Source organism: Leopardus geoffroyi, chromosome C2 (genome assembly GCF_018350155.1).
Source record: "Leopardus geoffroyi isolate Oge1 chromosome C2, O.geoffroyi_Oge1_pat1.0, whole genome shotgun sequence".
Lineage (NCBI taxonomy): Eukaryota > Metazoa > Chordata > Mammalia > Carnivora > Felidae > Leopardus > Leopardus geoffroyi.
Genome location: NC_059333.1, coordinates 4,078,092 through 4,093,188, shown reverse-complemented (window position 1 = coordinate 4,093,188; position 15,097 = coordinate 4,078,092). Strand labels below are relative to the sequence as shown.

The window sequence follows — 15,097 nt, the reverse complement described above, 5'->3', positions numbered from 1 at the left end:
GAGGAACGGAAGGAAGCCAGAGCTCAGCCCAACCCCACACCCGTGCACTCTCCGCGGGCTGTGCACCTCCTCTCTTGCCTGGGCCAACACCCACCCTCTAACCGGACTCTGAGCTCTGGCAGCCATCCGTCGAACCCGCCCCATCTGTGGCGGCAGAATAATGCCCCCCCCATAGAGATGTCCTTGCGAAGATTCTCGTGACCTGTGACTACGTGGCCTGATATGGCAAAAGGGGGCTTCGCGGGAGAGACTAGGGTAAGGGCTACCCCCGTGAGCCCCGGGGAATCAGGTGAGCCCTTAGAGACGGGAGAGGAAGGCAGGAGAGCAGGCCAGCGAGGGGCCTTCACGACGGAGGGAGGATGCCAGGAGCTCGGGAATGAGGGGGCCCGTCCAAGCTGCCGACAGCCTCCAGCTGACCTCCGGCAAGGACACAGGCTCTCGGCCCTCCAGCCGTAAGGACCCGAATCACGCCGACAGCCCAGTGAGCAAGGAAAGGGGTCCCCCCAGAGCTTCCAGACCGACGGGCCTCTGGAACGGGGACGTGGGACGTTGGTGGCATGTTAAGCTAAGACTGCGAGGCCAATGCAGGCCCCCCGATGCACTTGTAACGGCCACAACAGAGCGCCCGGAGTATCTCCCGCCTCGGTCGTTAATAACCCAGCCACCTCCAGCAGCCCCCTGTGCTCCGAGGGGGAATCCACAGAGTGGATTCAAAGTGCGTTAAGAGATCGAAGATACAACTGTGCTCCTTGTGTCTGAGCTGCACGAAATGGCACGTGAACCATCTCGGAAAATGCCATTTCCTCGCCGGAGGTGGATGGGTGTGGCCGGACTCCGTCTGTTCCGGAACAGGCGGTGAACGTCGGGTAAGGGCATCCCAGACGTTGGAGGTGTTTTCCAGTTACACTGTCCAAAATCTCGGGGGCGAGCGAGAGGGCATTAGCCTCTGACGAGCGCGTGTTGTGACGCTCACCCCCCCTCACCTCTCAGAAAGGAAGGGTTGGCGGCTGGATCTCAGAAAAAGGCCATTTAGGTAGCCAGAAAATCTGGTTTGCCCTGGGTATGCAAAACCACGTCTGTGCAGGAAAAGCATGTGGACAGTGTCCTCCCTTGTGGCTGGGGGCGCTGGATGACTTGGGCTCATTCCCCACTTAGGCAGCCAAGCACAAGGACAGAGGAAAGGAAACCCACAGTTGCATCAGCAGGGACCCCTAGAACAGACCCAGAAATTTACAGCGTTCACACGCTAGCCGAATGGGGCGCCCGTGGACCCCCACTTCGCGGGAGAGACACACAGTTACTGACGCTTTGGGCACCCGGAGCTTGACCAATAAGCCTCTTATAATTACTATACGTGTCTCTACGTAACTTCTATACGTATCATCGTTAACGGTATGCAAAATATATACCAGCACACCTCACAGACACTGCAGGTTCGGTCCAGACCACGACAGAGCAGGTGTCACGAGAAAGAAAGTCAAATGAATTTGCCTGGCTTCCCCCGCCCCCCCCCCCCCCCCCCCGGCGCATAAAAGTTACGCCGACACGACACTCTCAGCGTGCGACAGCGTCACGTCTAATAGGTGACGGCGTATGTGCGTTGACTTAATCAAAACATACTGTATTGCTAAAAGTTGGTAACCATCATCTGAGCTCTCAGTGAGCTGTAATCACTGATCACAGATCTCCGTGAGAAACAGATTAAGGACAAAGTAGGACGTGTTACAGAATCACCCAACTGTGACGGAGAAACACGCAGAGGCCACCGCAAACCTTCGGTTGGTAAACGTAGTATCTACGAAGCACAATAAAACGAGGGAGGCCTGTACGAGTCTGTAATTATCATAATAATAAGCCTGTAATCAGAAAAACTACAGGAACACTCATCTTTTTTTTTTTTTTTAATTTTTTTTTTTTTCAACATTTATTTATTTTTGGGACAGAGAGAGACAGAGCATGAACGGGGGAGGGGCAGAGAGAGAGGGAGACACAGAATCGGAAACAGGCTCCAGGCTCTGAGCCATCAGCCCAGAGCCTGACGCGGGGCTCGAACTCACGGACCGTGAGATCGTGACCTGGCTGAAGTCGGACGCTTAACCGACTGCGCCACCCAGGCGCCCCAGGAACACTCATCTTTTAACTTGTAAAACATACTAAGAGTTCTTTTAAAGATCTTTCTCTTTTTTTTAAGTTTATTTATTTATTTTTGAAAGACAGAGCGCGTGCATGGGAGGGGCAGAGAGACAGAAGGGGAGAGAAGATCCCAAGCAGGCTCCGTGCGGTCAGCGTAGAGCCCAACTCGGGGTCCTAGCTCACAAAGCACAAGATCATGACCGGAGCCGAAATCAAGGGTCGGGACACTTAACCAACCGAGCCATTTTAAAGTTGATTTTTCCATGGGGCGCCTGGGTGGCTCAGTCGGTGGAGCGTCCGACTTCGGCTCAGGTCATGAATTAGCGGTTTGTGAGTTCGAGCCCAGCATCGGGCTCTGTCCTGACAGCTCAGAGCCTGGAGCCTGCTTCAGATTCTGTGTCCCCCTCTCTCTCTCTGCCCCTCCCCTGCTCTCTCTCTCTCTCTCACAAACATAAACATTAATAAACAAATAAATAAAGCCGACTCTTTCCGAAAGAGTCCGGCACTGGGTCCTGAAGCAGCACAGCTGTCCTCCACCTCAGATGCCACTTGCCTTGTCCTACCTGCCAACGACATCCCGGATTTGTGGACATGCCTTGAGAAATATCACATCTCCCAATTTCGGTGAATGGGCAACCTCTGAATTCATCGTGTGTGTGTGTGTGTGTGTGTGTGTGTGTGTGCGCGCGCGCGCACATGTCTGTGTGTAGATGTGTGCGTGCACATGTACATGCGTAAGTGTGTGCGTATATCTTTGCATCCATGTATTGTGCACGTGAGTGCATACACGTGCGCATGTCTGTGTGTGTACATGTGTGTGTACATATGTACGTGTGAGCATGCCGTACATGTATGTGCACGTGTGGATGTGTGTGTGCATGTCTGTGTGTAGATGTGTGCGCGCGTATGTGCGCGTGTGTGCATGTGCACATGTCTTTGTGCATGCATGTATGTGCACGTGTGTGCATGTGTGTATGTGCATACGTGTGGGCATGACTGTGTGTGCACGTCGTACATGTGTGTGCACATATATGTGTGTGCTACGTGTGCACATATCTGTGTGTAGATGTGTGTGTGTGCGTGCACGTGTCTTTATGCATACGTGTACATGTGCATGTGTGTGCGTGCATGTGCACACGTGTGCGCGTGTCATGCGTGTGCGCATGTGTGCGCATATACACAATACGCACGCTTTATTTCCTGCAGGTACAATATAATACAGAAGGTCTGGAAACCATGAAATGAATGATTAATAAAATCAGGGAATCACAGCCCCACGGTCACGCCACGCTTACCCCACAGGTTTACGAGCACTGTCTCCCCACGACTCACTCGATCTACCCACGCTTACCTGTAAATGAACCGGGGACAGCCTGACACCGTACAGCTGGCGCCCCGTGTCTCCCGGGGATGCGGGCCCCGCACTGACCAGGAACTGCATGGCCTCGCCCACCACGTGACAGGACACCACCTGGTGGAGGGACAAGGTATGACAGGAGAATTCGTTCCGTGTACCTCTTTTAGTTCATCGACTACAATACTCAGGACGTTAAAAGTTAGCAAGGACGAGAATTTAGAGTTCCAGACTTGGATAAATACCCAGACCCACACATTTTCTATTACTTAGTTTGAAAACTGGGAAGAGTGTCGCAAATCTCTTCTTCCCGATGCGTTTCTCCAGAGCTAACACTCTGTTTCGCCCAGCAGTTGTTATATTCTTTCCCCACAGGAAGTTTTCCCTTGACACTGTGTTCCATTTCTCCCCACCAGCCGATTTAAAATTCCCCAGACATTTCCATGTGCCTATGGAGTAAAAGCCATTAGCCGTCTCCGCTCACTAAAAATGAGCCTCAAAACAACACAAGTGATAGATGTTACAAGCACAACATTTAAAAATATACCCAGGACACAAGAAGTTGTTTCCATCTGAATAATTTTAAACCTATTATGGTTTTCAAAGACGCGGGGATAATTCAAAGGACATATAAAATATTAAACGCTTAGGAAATCATATGGCCTCAACAAAAATAGAATCATAGAGTGAGTTCGCTGAAGGACCTACACGACAAAGACAAGTAATCACACCAGGAATAAGCCAGACCGTATCCCCGATAAAAATCACAAAGCATTTCAGAGAGAGCTGTTACCGAACAGAGAAATACCGAGTTTCTGCCACAGATTCCCGCCACGGGAGAGGATCTTCTAGAATGGAGGGTCACCCCCACCCCGGAAGACTGCCGAGCAAGCCCCTGGGGATGACTGGGACCCATCAGGAGGCCGGGCGTAAGGCAGGAGGTTACCCCCCACATTCCCAAGGCAACACCGCAGGCTGTCACTTGGGAAGGAAAAGAAAATTCTTTAATTCTCTGGTGGATTTATCAGAATCTAAAATAAAATACCAAGCGGAAAGATTATCAAAACAGTTACTCTGTCAGGCCCGCTGTTTCACAAAGTTCAGGCTGGGACATCTGCCCCCTTCCTCTTTCCCAACCCCAGCTAGCTCCTCCCTCCCCAACCCAACGCCACCCCCCCCCCCCCCCCCAGCCAGGGCCTCTCCACCCCGGGCTCATCTGCCCCTCCCGCAAAGACCCGACCTGGACGCTAACCCTCCCCCCCACCCCCCAGCACAGGGTCCATTTCCAGCATCCACTGCGGAAGGCCTCGATGGCACAGAATGACAAAACCTCGCCTTTTCTCAATACTGCAGGCAACCCATGGCACCCACTCCGGTGGGTCGCTCTCGGAAGCCCGGTCTACACGGAGGAGTTTACGTATCCCCAGCCTGTTTTTGCCTCTCCCGAGTTCACAAAAGGTTGGAACAAAAAAATGTTTGTGCAAGAAATGTCGTCTATTCATTTCAAAAATAAATGCTCTGTAAACAATCCTTTCTGGAGGAACATAGCTTCGTGCCAGAGGAGTTACGTGCACAGATGACATGACGCGGAGAACATTCACTGTCCTTTGTCACAACAGCCCGGGCCTCCACGCGGCTTCGAGCAAAACACCGCAGGGTGAGAGCTTGACTCCTGTTATGTGTTTGGACCCGTCTCCACTAAGCTCACTGGAATTTTACCAATAAAACCCCATGGCTTCGGGTGCCATGAGTGGTTTAGTTGGTGGAGGATGTGATTCTTGATCCCAGGGTTGTGAGTTCAAGCCCCACACTGGATATAGAAATTGCCTAAAATAAAAAAAAAAATTTAGGGCCACCTGGGTGACTCAGTTGGTGGAGCGTCCGACTTCGACTCAGGTTATGATCTCGCGGTCTGTGGGTTCGAGCCCCGCGTCGAGCTCTGTGCTGACAGAGCCTGGAGCCTGTTTCGGATTCTGTGTCTCCCCCTCTCTCTGCCCCTCCCCTGCTCACATTCTGTCTCTCTCTCTCTCTCTCTCTCTCAAAAATTAAAAAAAAAAAAGAACAAATAAATCAACAAGCAGATTTAAGAAGACTTTAAAACTTCTCGAATACAAGGCTCCGACGGTCCCATTTACTATTCAAGTCACATCAAGAAAGTAAGTGTGATATTATAAACATGGGGTATCTGTAGGTCCCAAATGTCTTTGACCCAGACCAAGTGCAGTCTTGCCAGACCTATGGGTTCCGACCCCCTAAATAAAACCTGTCACACAGACAGGTGTCCCTGCCATATTACAGGTGGAAAAGCTAACGAAAGCAACAGTCTGAACCTGCCTCAACACTTCAGCATGGCCCAACAAAACGCGACTGGAGCTGGGGCTGCTGGGAGCCCAGCCGGAGGGACAATGAGCAGGGCCAAACCCTCGTCTGGGCCAGCTCCGCCCCTGCCACCCTGGGAATAATAATGCCCCATTTGTCAAATGGACAAGAACAAAATGGAAAGGCTTTCACAATAAGTAATCTTCTTTGAGTGCATTAAGGTGTTATCCACAATGGAGATTAAATTCTCTCAACCCCGGCGAATGGTGGCGAGCCTTCACCACCGCACAGGGGACCCCTTCCGGAGCAGCAGAAGGCAGGGTCGCCTGACCCGAGGTTCCAGAAACCCTTCCACCCGGTCAGCTTCCCCAGGGGCCAGAACGTCCAGGGTTGACATCCGCCTAAATAAGGACGAACAGGTAGAGACCCTGATCTTAACCCGGAGTCTCCCCACCCCCAAGCACACCCACGTTTACGAGGATCCCTTCGCAAGTTTTACAGTCTCGGTGCTCGGGCTGCTCACTGAGGTAGTCTGATATTGACGGTGGACTTACAAAGTTAGGGAGAAACTGGGGGCGCCTGGGTGGCTCAGTCAGCTAAGCATCCGACTTTGGCTCAGGTCACGATCTCACCGTGAGTGGGTTCGAGCCCTGCGTCGGGCTCTGTGCGGATGGCTCGGACCCTGGAGCCTGCTTTGGATCCTGTGTCTCCCTCTCTCTCTGCCCCTCCCCTGCTCGTGCTCTGTCTCTCTCTCTCCCTGTCAAATATAAACATTAAAAAAAATTTTTTTAAATAAACATACATTAAAAAAAAATATTTTAAGTTAGGGAGAAACAGTATCTAGTATCTGCGATGGGACCAAGCACTTCTCCGAGAACAGACATGAGCCTCCAGCCCCAGACCAGGACTCCACGAAGCCCTGATCTGGGAGCACAGGGAGGGGCTCCCTTGGACGCAGCCAGCCGCCAGCCCACCCGCTTTATGCCTGAGACATTTTTTCAAAGGCAGCAGACAACTCCTCGATTACATAAACCGTTTCAAAATCGCACCAACGAAAAGCTGCACCGTGTACCCCAGATAAAGCCCCCTCTTCTGCAGAAGAGAGCGTTTATGGGGGATGGACCTTCACGTAGTGAGGGTCCCAAAGGTAAAGGCCTGGTCCACTCCCATAGATCGAGGGAGAAGCCTGGGAGGGATGCATCACGGGAACGTGAGGGCGAGCTCACATCACCGTAATCTGCTCGGACAGAACAGACTGGGCGGGGGGGGGGGGGGGGGGGGGGGGGGGGGGCGGGGGGGGGTTTCATTCACTTTCCTGTGCTCTCTCTCTCCAGCTTCAAGACCACAAGCTCCAACAGTCACACGCCTCTGCAAATAGGTTCTTATCTTGAAACCGTATTCCTTTGTTTAGACTCGGGGCCAAAGGATCCCAGGCCTAGGCACCCCTGAGTTTTGCCAACGCTTGCCAGAGAAAGGCCTGTAATAGCTTCACATCTCAGGGCACTCTTCCCACGTTCCTTTCCAATTAAGCTTCCTGTATAGCTGCCTCAGCTCCTTCTTCTCTTAGAACACTCCAGAGAACTGGAAATAATGTAATTACTTCTGTCCCCACAAGAACCGGGAACACAGCCGTGAAAACGCAACGGGAAGGGCCGATGTCACTGGATCTTTCTCGCTGTGATCACGCTTTACAACAGCCTGAGGAATGAGCTGTAAATGAAATGCACGTAAAGCCCCTTCACCAACTTCACCAATCACTCGGAGCTCCCAACGCGGCTCTCCAGACTCCCCTCTGTAAATATTCTTTACGACGGCACCAGGCCGACGCGAACAATTATTTCGACCCTGGGGTAGAGACTCAATTTAAAAAGTAAAGTCCGTGAGGGGCGCGCCTGGATGGCTCAGTGGGTTCAACGTCCGACTCGTGCTTTTGGCTCAGGTCGTGATCTCGCGGTTCATGAGATGGATCGGGCCCTGTGCTGACGACGCGGAGCCTGCTTGGGACTCTGTCTCCCCCCCTCTCTGCCCTTCCCCCCACCTCAAAATACAGAAATCCACTTTAAAAAACAAAACCAGACCAAGCAAAACCCATTAGAGGTCAATATCATCAGAGTATCTATGAAGTTAATCCTGTTCACCCGGGGGAAAGACGAAAGACGCTGGAAACAAGATGGCAACCCAACCCGTGGAATGCTGGGCCCATGTCCTACTTGATGGTACTGATGGGCGTGCCCCGGGCCACACGGGCTCTGACACCCTACCCCAGGAGTACTCCCATGCCTCCTCTCGTTGGGACGCTTTCCGATGAACAAGGCTTTGCAGGAAGAATACGCCCCCAGGAAGTACTGTTACTACGTAACGCGGTCACCGTGGGCATCCCTTAGCTTAAAACTCTGTCCGGGAACATGCCATTCTCTTTCATCACCCCTGTGTATTACATGACACGTACAGGACACTCCCTTTAGAACGAAGGCAGGAGGCGGGCACCTGGGGGGCTCAGGAGGCTAAGCGTCCGACTCTCGGTTTCGGCTCAGGTCATGATCTCACCGGTTCGTGAGATCGAGCCCCGCATCAGGCCCTGCGCCGACAGTGTGGAGCCTGCTTGGGATTCTCTCTCCCTCTCTCTCTCTCTCCGCCTCTCCCCACTCGTGCACGGACTCTCTCTCTCTCAGAATAAATAAATCTTCTAAACAAACAAATAAAATGAAGGCCGGAGGGAATCGGGTCTTTTCTCAGCTGGCAGCCATGCTCCCTGTCTAGAGCAGCCCTGCTATCACACCTACCCCGAACGCTGCTTCCCAGAACTCCAACACGCCAACCAAGCTGCAGCTGGTCTGCGGGTCCTTTACCCGGAACCCCCGGGCTGGCTCAGCCCGGAACTCGGTAGGCGCGAACCCACACAGGTGCAGCTCCCAGGAGGCACGGCTCCCCGTTTCCAGGGTGGCGTCCACACTGGGTCTCAGAGGGTGGGGCCTCCGCTGAGGAATCTCCATGCCTGCCTTTGGAAAGACGTCGGTTCAAAACAATTTCACAACCTGCCAGCATTGTTGCGTGCATACGAGGCTAATGGGGAACCTGGAACTTCAAGTCACACGAAGCAAAATAATAATAATAATCATCATCATCATCATCATCATCATCAACCAGGCTTCTTACTTGCAGCCAGGGAGAGAACCACGGACAACCCGGACCGTGCCACCCTTGCAAACCGAGGGGCCCGCTGAGGTCTGGGAAGAGCACGGGGACCCCGGATGCTCTCAGAGTAGGTCTCAGTACACACACCGGTGACAGCCTCAGGTAGAAAGCACGGGCACGCACAGTGCACGACACACACCCCGGGCCGGCTGTGGGGTTGCCCGGCATGCAACGCGGAACAAGATCCTGGGGGAGAGTCCGCGCAGTTGTCTCAGTTCTGTTTGTTCTGTTTTCCAGAAGCAGAGGTGAGTTCTTGCCCTTCCCTCTCGCCCCCCTTGCCACCGTCTCTTTCGCGGCCGGGTGGGGGCGGGAGCGGGTGAGGGACGATGGCGTGCCGTGCTCCAGCCTGCTTCTGGAGGCTGACTGGGCTTCAACTCTAGCCTCTACTATTCGTAGCTCAGAGTCAAGTTGGCCAAGTGATTGAGCCTCTCTGTGCCTCGGTTTCCTCCTCTGGACAACGGGCGTGATTCTTGTTCCGGCAGAGAAGTATGGTGAACGCGAAGAGGCCGGGCCCGTGGCCCCGAGCGGGTGGCAGCTGATAGCATCGGGGGCCAGGGCACAGGCTGGCCCTCGCTCGTCCCACAGCCCTGCCGGGGAAGGATGCGTCCTTCGCCGACCCTACCTGCCTACGGCTCAGAGCGAGAAGGAGGCACCCAAACGAGCCCAGATCCAGCCGGTGTCTCCCGGGCTTCTGAGCTGGGCTTTCCTCCACGCTGGGTGGGTGATTACGTCGATTCTAAACTGGAACCTACAGATGATCATTATACCATTAGAAGCCTCTATTTATTTACGGATGGCGCTGCAGACAGGGATAATTAAGGCTTTCCACAGGACACCTGGCCTCACACCAAGAAAGCCAACGTGGCTCACAGCCTCCGAAGACGGCTTCCAGCACCAAGCGTGACCCTCGTTCTCAGCCGCAAGCCCCCCGAGCGGTTGTGTCCAAAGAGATACGCCACGCTCCCGGCAGGAATGCACGGCTCCGTCACTGGGTACCTGTCACGGCACGACTCTCAAAGCCTGACTCACACCGGAGGAGTGGCCACACGGCCCTCGCAGACCTCGTACCTCCACGGAACCCGGCGCGGCATTTCTAAATCCACGGACACGCCGTGAAAGGGCTATCGGGACGTCTCGCGGGGGAAGAACTCGCTCTCGGGCCACGTGCGCTGCAGAAACAAAGGCTCTCCTTTTCTGGGTCAGACGTTCTGCAGCAAAACTCTCCCAGGATGTGTGCAGAAAGAGAACGTAGGTAGAAACTCGTCGCTCTTGTGTAAGAGGGTAATTACAGTCTGGGAGAAATAAATATATTCAGTGCGTGTTGGGACTGGAAGAGAAGGCAGAGAGAGTCCCGGGAGAAAAGTTCAAAGGTGATGCCTTTGGTGCAGAGGGCCCCACGGGGAACGCCTGGGTCCGGCCTCCCGCCGGGGCCAGCCGAGCCCGCACACAGGGAGCCACAGCGACAGGGATGTGACAGAAAGATGTCCCGCCAGGCGAGCACAGGCTCCCTGAAAGGACAGAATTCCTGCAGGAAATTCAAAACCCCCGCAGGGCTTGGTGCTTGGGATAAACGTCTGGCCTTTGTCCCCGGCTCCCGGCTCCCAAAACCACTGCAGTCTCCCAAACGACGACGGTGTTTTGTGTGTGCCATGGAGATGACTGGTGGCGGGAGGTCCATGCGTCGCTGCGGGACGGGGGCCGGTTACCAGCAACGCCAGCCACGATCAGGGGGTTGGAACCTTCGGCCCCACTCCTGGCCTCCAGGGAGTTCAACCGTGATTTGCTAGTGATTTACTCAATCCCGCCTGAGTAACGGAACCTCCAGAAAAACTCCAAACGGTGCGATTTGGAGAGCTCTGGGTCCGCCCACACGACAGGGTGCTAGGAGGGTGGTGTGCCCGGAGAGGGGCCCCTTGCCCCAGCCCTCGCCCTGTGCATCTGTCCCCTCTGGCTGTCCTTTCCCCGTGATGTGAATACTAGGAAGTCAGCTGGTTTCCCGGAGGCCGTGAGTTGTGGCAGCAAATGATCAAACCCGAGGAGGAGTGGGAATCCCCGACTTTATGGCCCAGACTGGAGACTGGCATCTAAAGGGGGTAGTCGTGTGGGGCTGCGCCCTTCCCCTGGGGCCCTTTGTGGAATTCGGCTCAGAATGGAACCCAGCTACAAACACCCAGTTGGTTGTTGCGGGTTGGAAAAAGCCCACACCCCTGGCGTCCGGCCGCTGCAGGCATGAGGCGCACCTGCTGAGCCAAGGCCGGCCAGGGTGAGCGTTCGGCACCCATCACGGGCTGTGCAAGACGACTCACACCTCCCTAAGCTGAGCGAGACCTCACTCTCGGCGTGGGACGTGGCGGTGGGGCATTTGCCGATGAGCAAGACATCTGCCAAGGCGATTAGTTTGGTGCCCGGGGGTCTCCAGGGGTTGCAGGAAAAAGTCCAGCACCGGGCACCCTGAGAGCGGGTGCTCCTTGGTTCCTTGGTGGCCCGCAGGGACTCAGGGCCAAACACGAGTCGGGAAGGTGCTCACAAAGGGAGATCAGAGTCCCCGTTCGCATCTGGACCACCAGAGATGTGACTGCACGCTCGACCCGCTTGGTCCAGCCTGGACGTGTCCTTGTCATTAACTCAGGTGCCATCCCACATGTCCCTCATCAGGGCTGGGTCGGGGAGATGGGAAAGACACAGGCCGATCACACAGGGCGAGCTCAGGAAGGGGAGGGTGACACCCGCGAAACCACGCGTCTGGATTTCTTTCTAACCTTTGTTGGTGGGTCCCAAGTGCTGTCACAGCTTCTTCCTTCTCAAGAACCACGCGGGGCACGGAAGATACGTAGCGAAGCTGACAGAGGCTTCGGTACGTGTGAACATGTTGGGGGTTGGGGGGCGGGCAGATCCTAAGAGGAGGAGGACCCCATTGCTGTGAGCGTCCTGCCCGATGCAGCGGTCCAAGCACACAAGGTTCGAGGTCCCAGAGGGTGAGGAGAGACAGGCTCTGGCGTGTTCCCACCTCCCCTGGCACACAGGTGTCAAGAGACCTCCCTCCAAGGTCACAGCACAACAGAGACTCTGATGAACCTGCCTTCGTGACTTCAAACGCACCGTGGTCAGCCAGAAGGCTCGTCCGCCCGTCCGTCCGTCCATGAATGGGGAAGGCGGTGCGCAGGACCCTCGAACTGGGGGGTTTCCTACACCCAACCTCCCAGGGGCCAGGCAGATGCCAACAGGGCGCCCCCCCCCCCACTGGTCTGGGGGGGTCTGGGGGCCTGACACCTGACTGGCCGGCCAGCTGGCCCGAGGACAGCACCACCCGTAGCCTTGACAAGGCAATGACAGACTCCCATTTCCTCATCTGGCCACGAACACGTGGAAGTCAAAAGCTCGGAAGAAACTCGTAAGACGAAACAAGATCCTGTATGTGGTCTGCCACCTGTCTACAGTGCGTAAGACCCTTCAGAGAGTTCACTGGGGGCGGGGTGGGAGGCAGCGGCCCCTTCCCGGGGGGAGCAGAGGAAGAGGGCTACGTGCAGGGGACAAGAGGGCAGGTGTCTCTATTTTTTCAACCTTTTTTTTTTTTTTTAAAAAGAGAGAGACGGAGGGCAAGCAGGGGAGGGGCAGAGAGAGGGGGAGACACAGAATCCGGAACAGGCTCCAGGCCCCGAGCCGTCGGCACAGAGCCCCACGCGGGGCTCGAACTCACGGACCGCGAGATCATGACCCGAGCTGAAGTCGAATGCTTAACCGACAGAGCCACCCAGGCGCCCCATACACTGTTCCCAACGTTTTCATGAGCGTGCGCCATTTCTGTCGCTGTATTAAAATAAACATGGTTTCACCATCCGCTTCCTGAGGTTGCTTTTCTGGCACTAAACGTGAAGACCTTCGAAAATGCTCGATCGCTAGGTCCACCTGTCGGTTCCCTCCTCTACACCTCCGGGCCAGGCCTGAACTCTTCCTCCCCGACTGGGACAGTGTTAGATAGCACCAAGCAGAAACTGCCACCACGAAGGGCTTCGGTCCCTATCGGCCAATGACAGGGAGGGGGCTCCCAGAGTGAACTGCCCTCAGCCCCCCAGTGTCGTAAAAGCACCAGGCGCCTGCTTGCCCAGCCCCTTCAGCCCTCACGGGCCATGCTGGTCTCAGCACCCCGGCATCGTTACCACCAGCCTCCTCCTGTAACCCCGATATCTTCCAGAGACTTCCCCACCGTCGTTACAGGGAGAACACAGCACGAGACTCCAGCACCGGCAAGGGGGAGGGGGGTGGAGAGCCCTCCTGGGCCGCCAGGACGCAGCAGGCGGGGAACGGCGCTCTGGTGGCCAATCCTGGAACCCTTGGTCAAGGTGCAGCGGGCACGCCTACAACCCTGCAGCTCATCTGCTCGTTAGCTGTCCCCCTGCTGGCGCCTGAGGACTCGGGACAGTAACCCTGCCAAGCGCTACACGGGTTTGCTGTGCTTGTGGAAGACAGAACACAACTCGCTTATCCACCGACAGAAGATGAACACAGGGGCTGTGGTCCAGCCAGAAGCCTGAGCTGTAAAGAGAAGCAACCAGGCGCGCCCGGGGGGGCTCAGGCGGTTGAGCGTCCGACTTCGACTCAGGTCGCGGTCTCACGGTTTGTGGGTTCGAGCCCCGCGTCGGGCTCTGCGCTGACAGCCTGCTTCGGATTTTCTCTCTCTCCCCCTCCCCCGCTTGCTCTCTCTGTCTCTAAACAAACCAACCAACAAACCAACAGAAAGGGAACCCGAGCGGCAAACAATACTCTACAGCGGGGACGGGGAGCAGAATCCAAGGGGCAGGGCTCGGGGTCCGGCGATGCTCTCCTTCTCCAGCCACCTGGGCTCACGCAGCTGCCCCCCACTGTCTGCTAAATGGCGCGTGTGCAACTTGGCAGGAAAAGGTAGACAGACACGGGGGCGTAACCCTTCCATGTAAGAGAAAGCGTCTGAGGACTTTTTGCAGATACTTGCCACGAAAAAACAAAATTTCTGTTTTCACCGTTCACAGCATTCGACCCGTCTAATAAGTAATTTTAACGTGTGAACGATCACGGGCTGGAAGATGAACTCTCCGTAGCATCGAAATGGCTCAAATCTATGCCACCTGTATTTACGCACACGCCTAAATATATGCATTTTGTTGAGATGTTAATTCACGGGTCGTTTAACTTACCCGTCACCCCATAAAGACACTCTGCGCCTGTGGGCAGGCGGTATCCGTTGCCCCCCACCCCGTGCCCGGCGACCCTGAGTCCACGTCCCGTCTCCCTGGATGGATCCATCCGGGACACGCGACATAAGCGCCGTCACACGAGAAGCGGCTTCTTCACTCAACACCGTGTGTTCAAGGCCCGGGCACGCGGCATGCGTCCGACTCTCCTTCTTTTTTAAGGCCAAAGCACATCCCGTTGTGCTGATCGACCACAGCTTACGAATCCGTTCATCACAGGATAGACCAGAATTTTTTTTTTTTTTTTACGTTTTTAAGGTGCCCACGTTTTCAATAATCCTAAGACCCAATAACCTCCCCCCGACCCCCGCCACCTAGGCTTTACATTTGCTCCCTCGGCAGGTAAGGGTCCACGGCAGGCGCCCACGCCCCAGCTCACCTTCTCCTGGGCTGACCTGGCCACGCTGGAGACCCGGTGCACCTCCAGCCCCAGAGGCTGCCACAGAGGGTCCTCCTCGAAGGACAGGAACAGCGGGCCCTGGAACAGAGGGAGAAGCACGGTGAGGCCCTCCTTAAAACCGGCATAGTGGCGAGAAAGCTCTGCAAATCTGGGAACGTCATCTGACTCCTGTCACTCAAATGCGTGCTTCTAAACAGCAGCAGGGGTCACGGAGAGCACACGCCCCCGAGAACCTGCTCACGACGCGGTGTGCCCGGGGCCGGGCTTCGGTTCCCAGAGCGGGATGGCAAACAACCCAGGGAGGTGGCCCTAATGACGGCAAAGGGAACCCTGAACACCTGTGTTTACACGGGCAGGAGAGAAGCCCGGCTCCCGGGGCAGCGTGCTTGGGGTGACCCCGCAGGTCCAGCACCGTATCTGGCCAAGCACGGCAAGTTCAAGGGCTCCGTCCTCCTCTCCTGCCGAAGG

At 55.4% G+C, this 15,097-nt stretch overlaps 1 protein-coding gene across 1 annotated transcript in view; it reads right to left on the bottom strand.

Annotated features, from left to right (window-relative positions):
- Positions 1–15,097, bottom strand: part of C2CD2 (C2 calcium dependent domain containing 2) — a 51,588-nt gene that overhangs the window by 27,133 nt on the left and 9,358 nt on the right. The window contains exons 2-3 of the mRNA XM_045501308.1: positions 14,609–14,707; positions 3,485–3,604 (exon numbers count right to left, since the gene is read on the bottom strand). Coding sequence (XP_045357264.1) covers positions 3,485–3,604; positions 14,609–14,707 — 219 coding nt within the window. The remainder of the gene's footprint in view (positions 1–3,484; positions 3,605–14,608; positions 14,708–15,097) is intronic.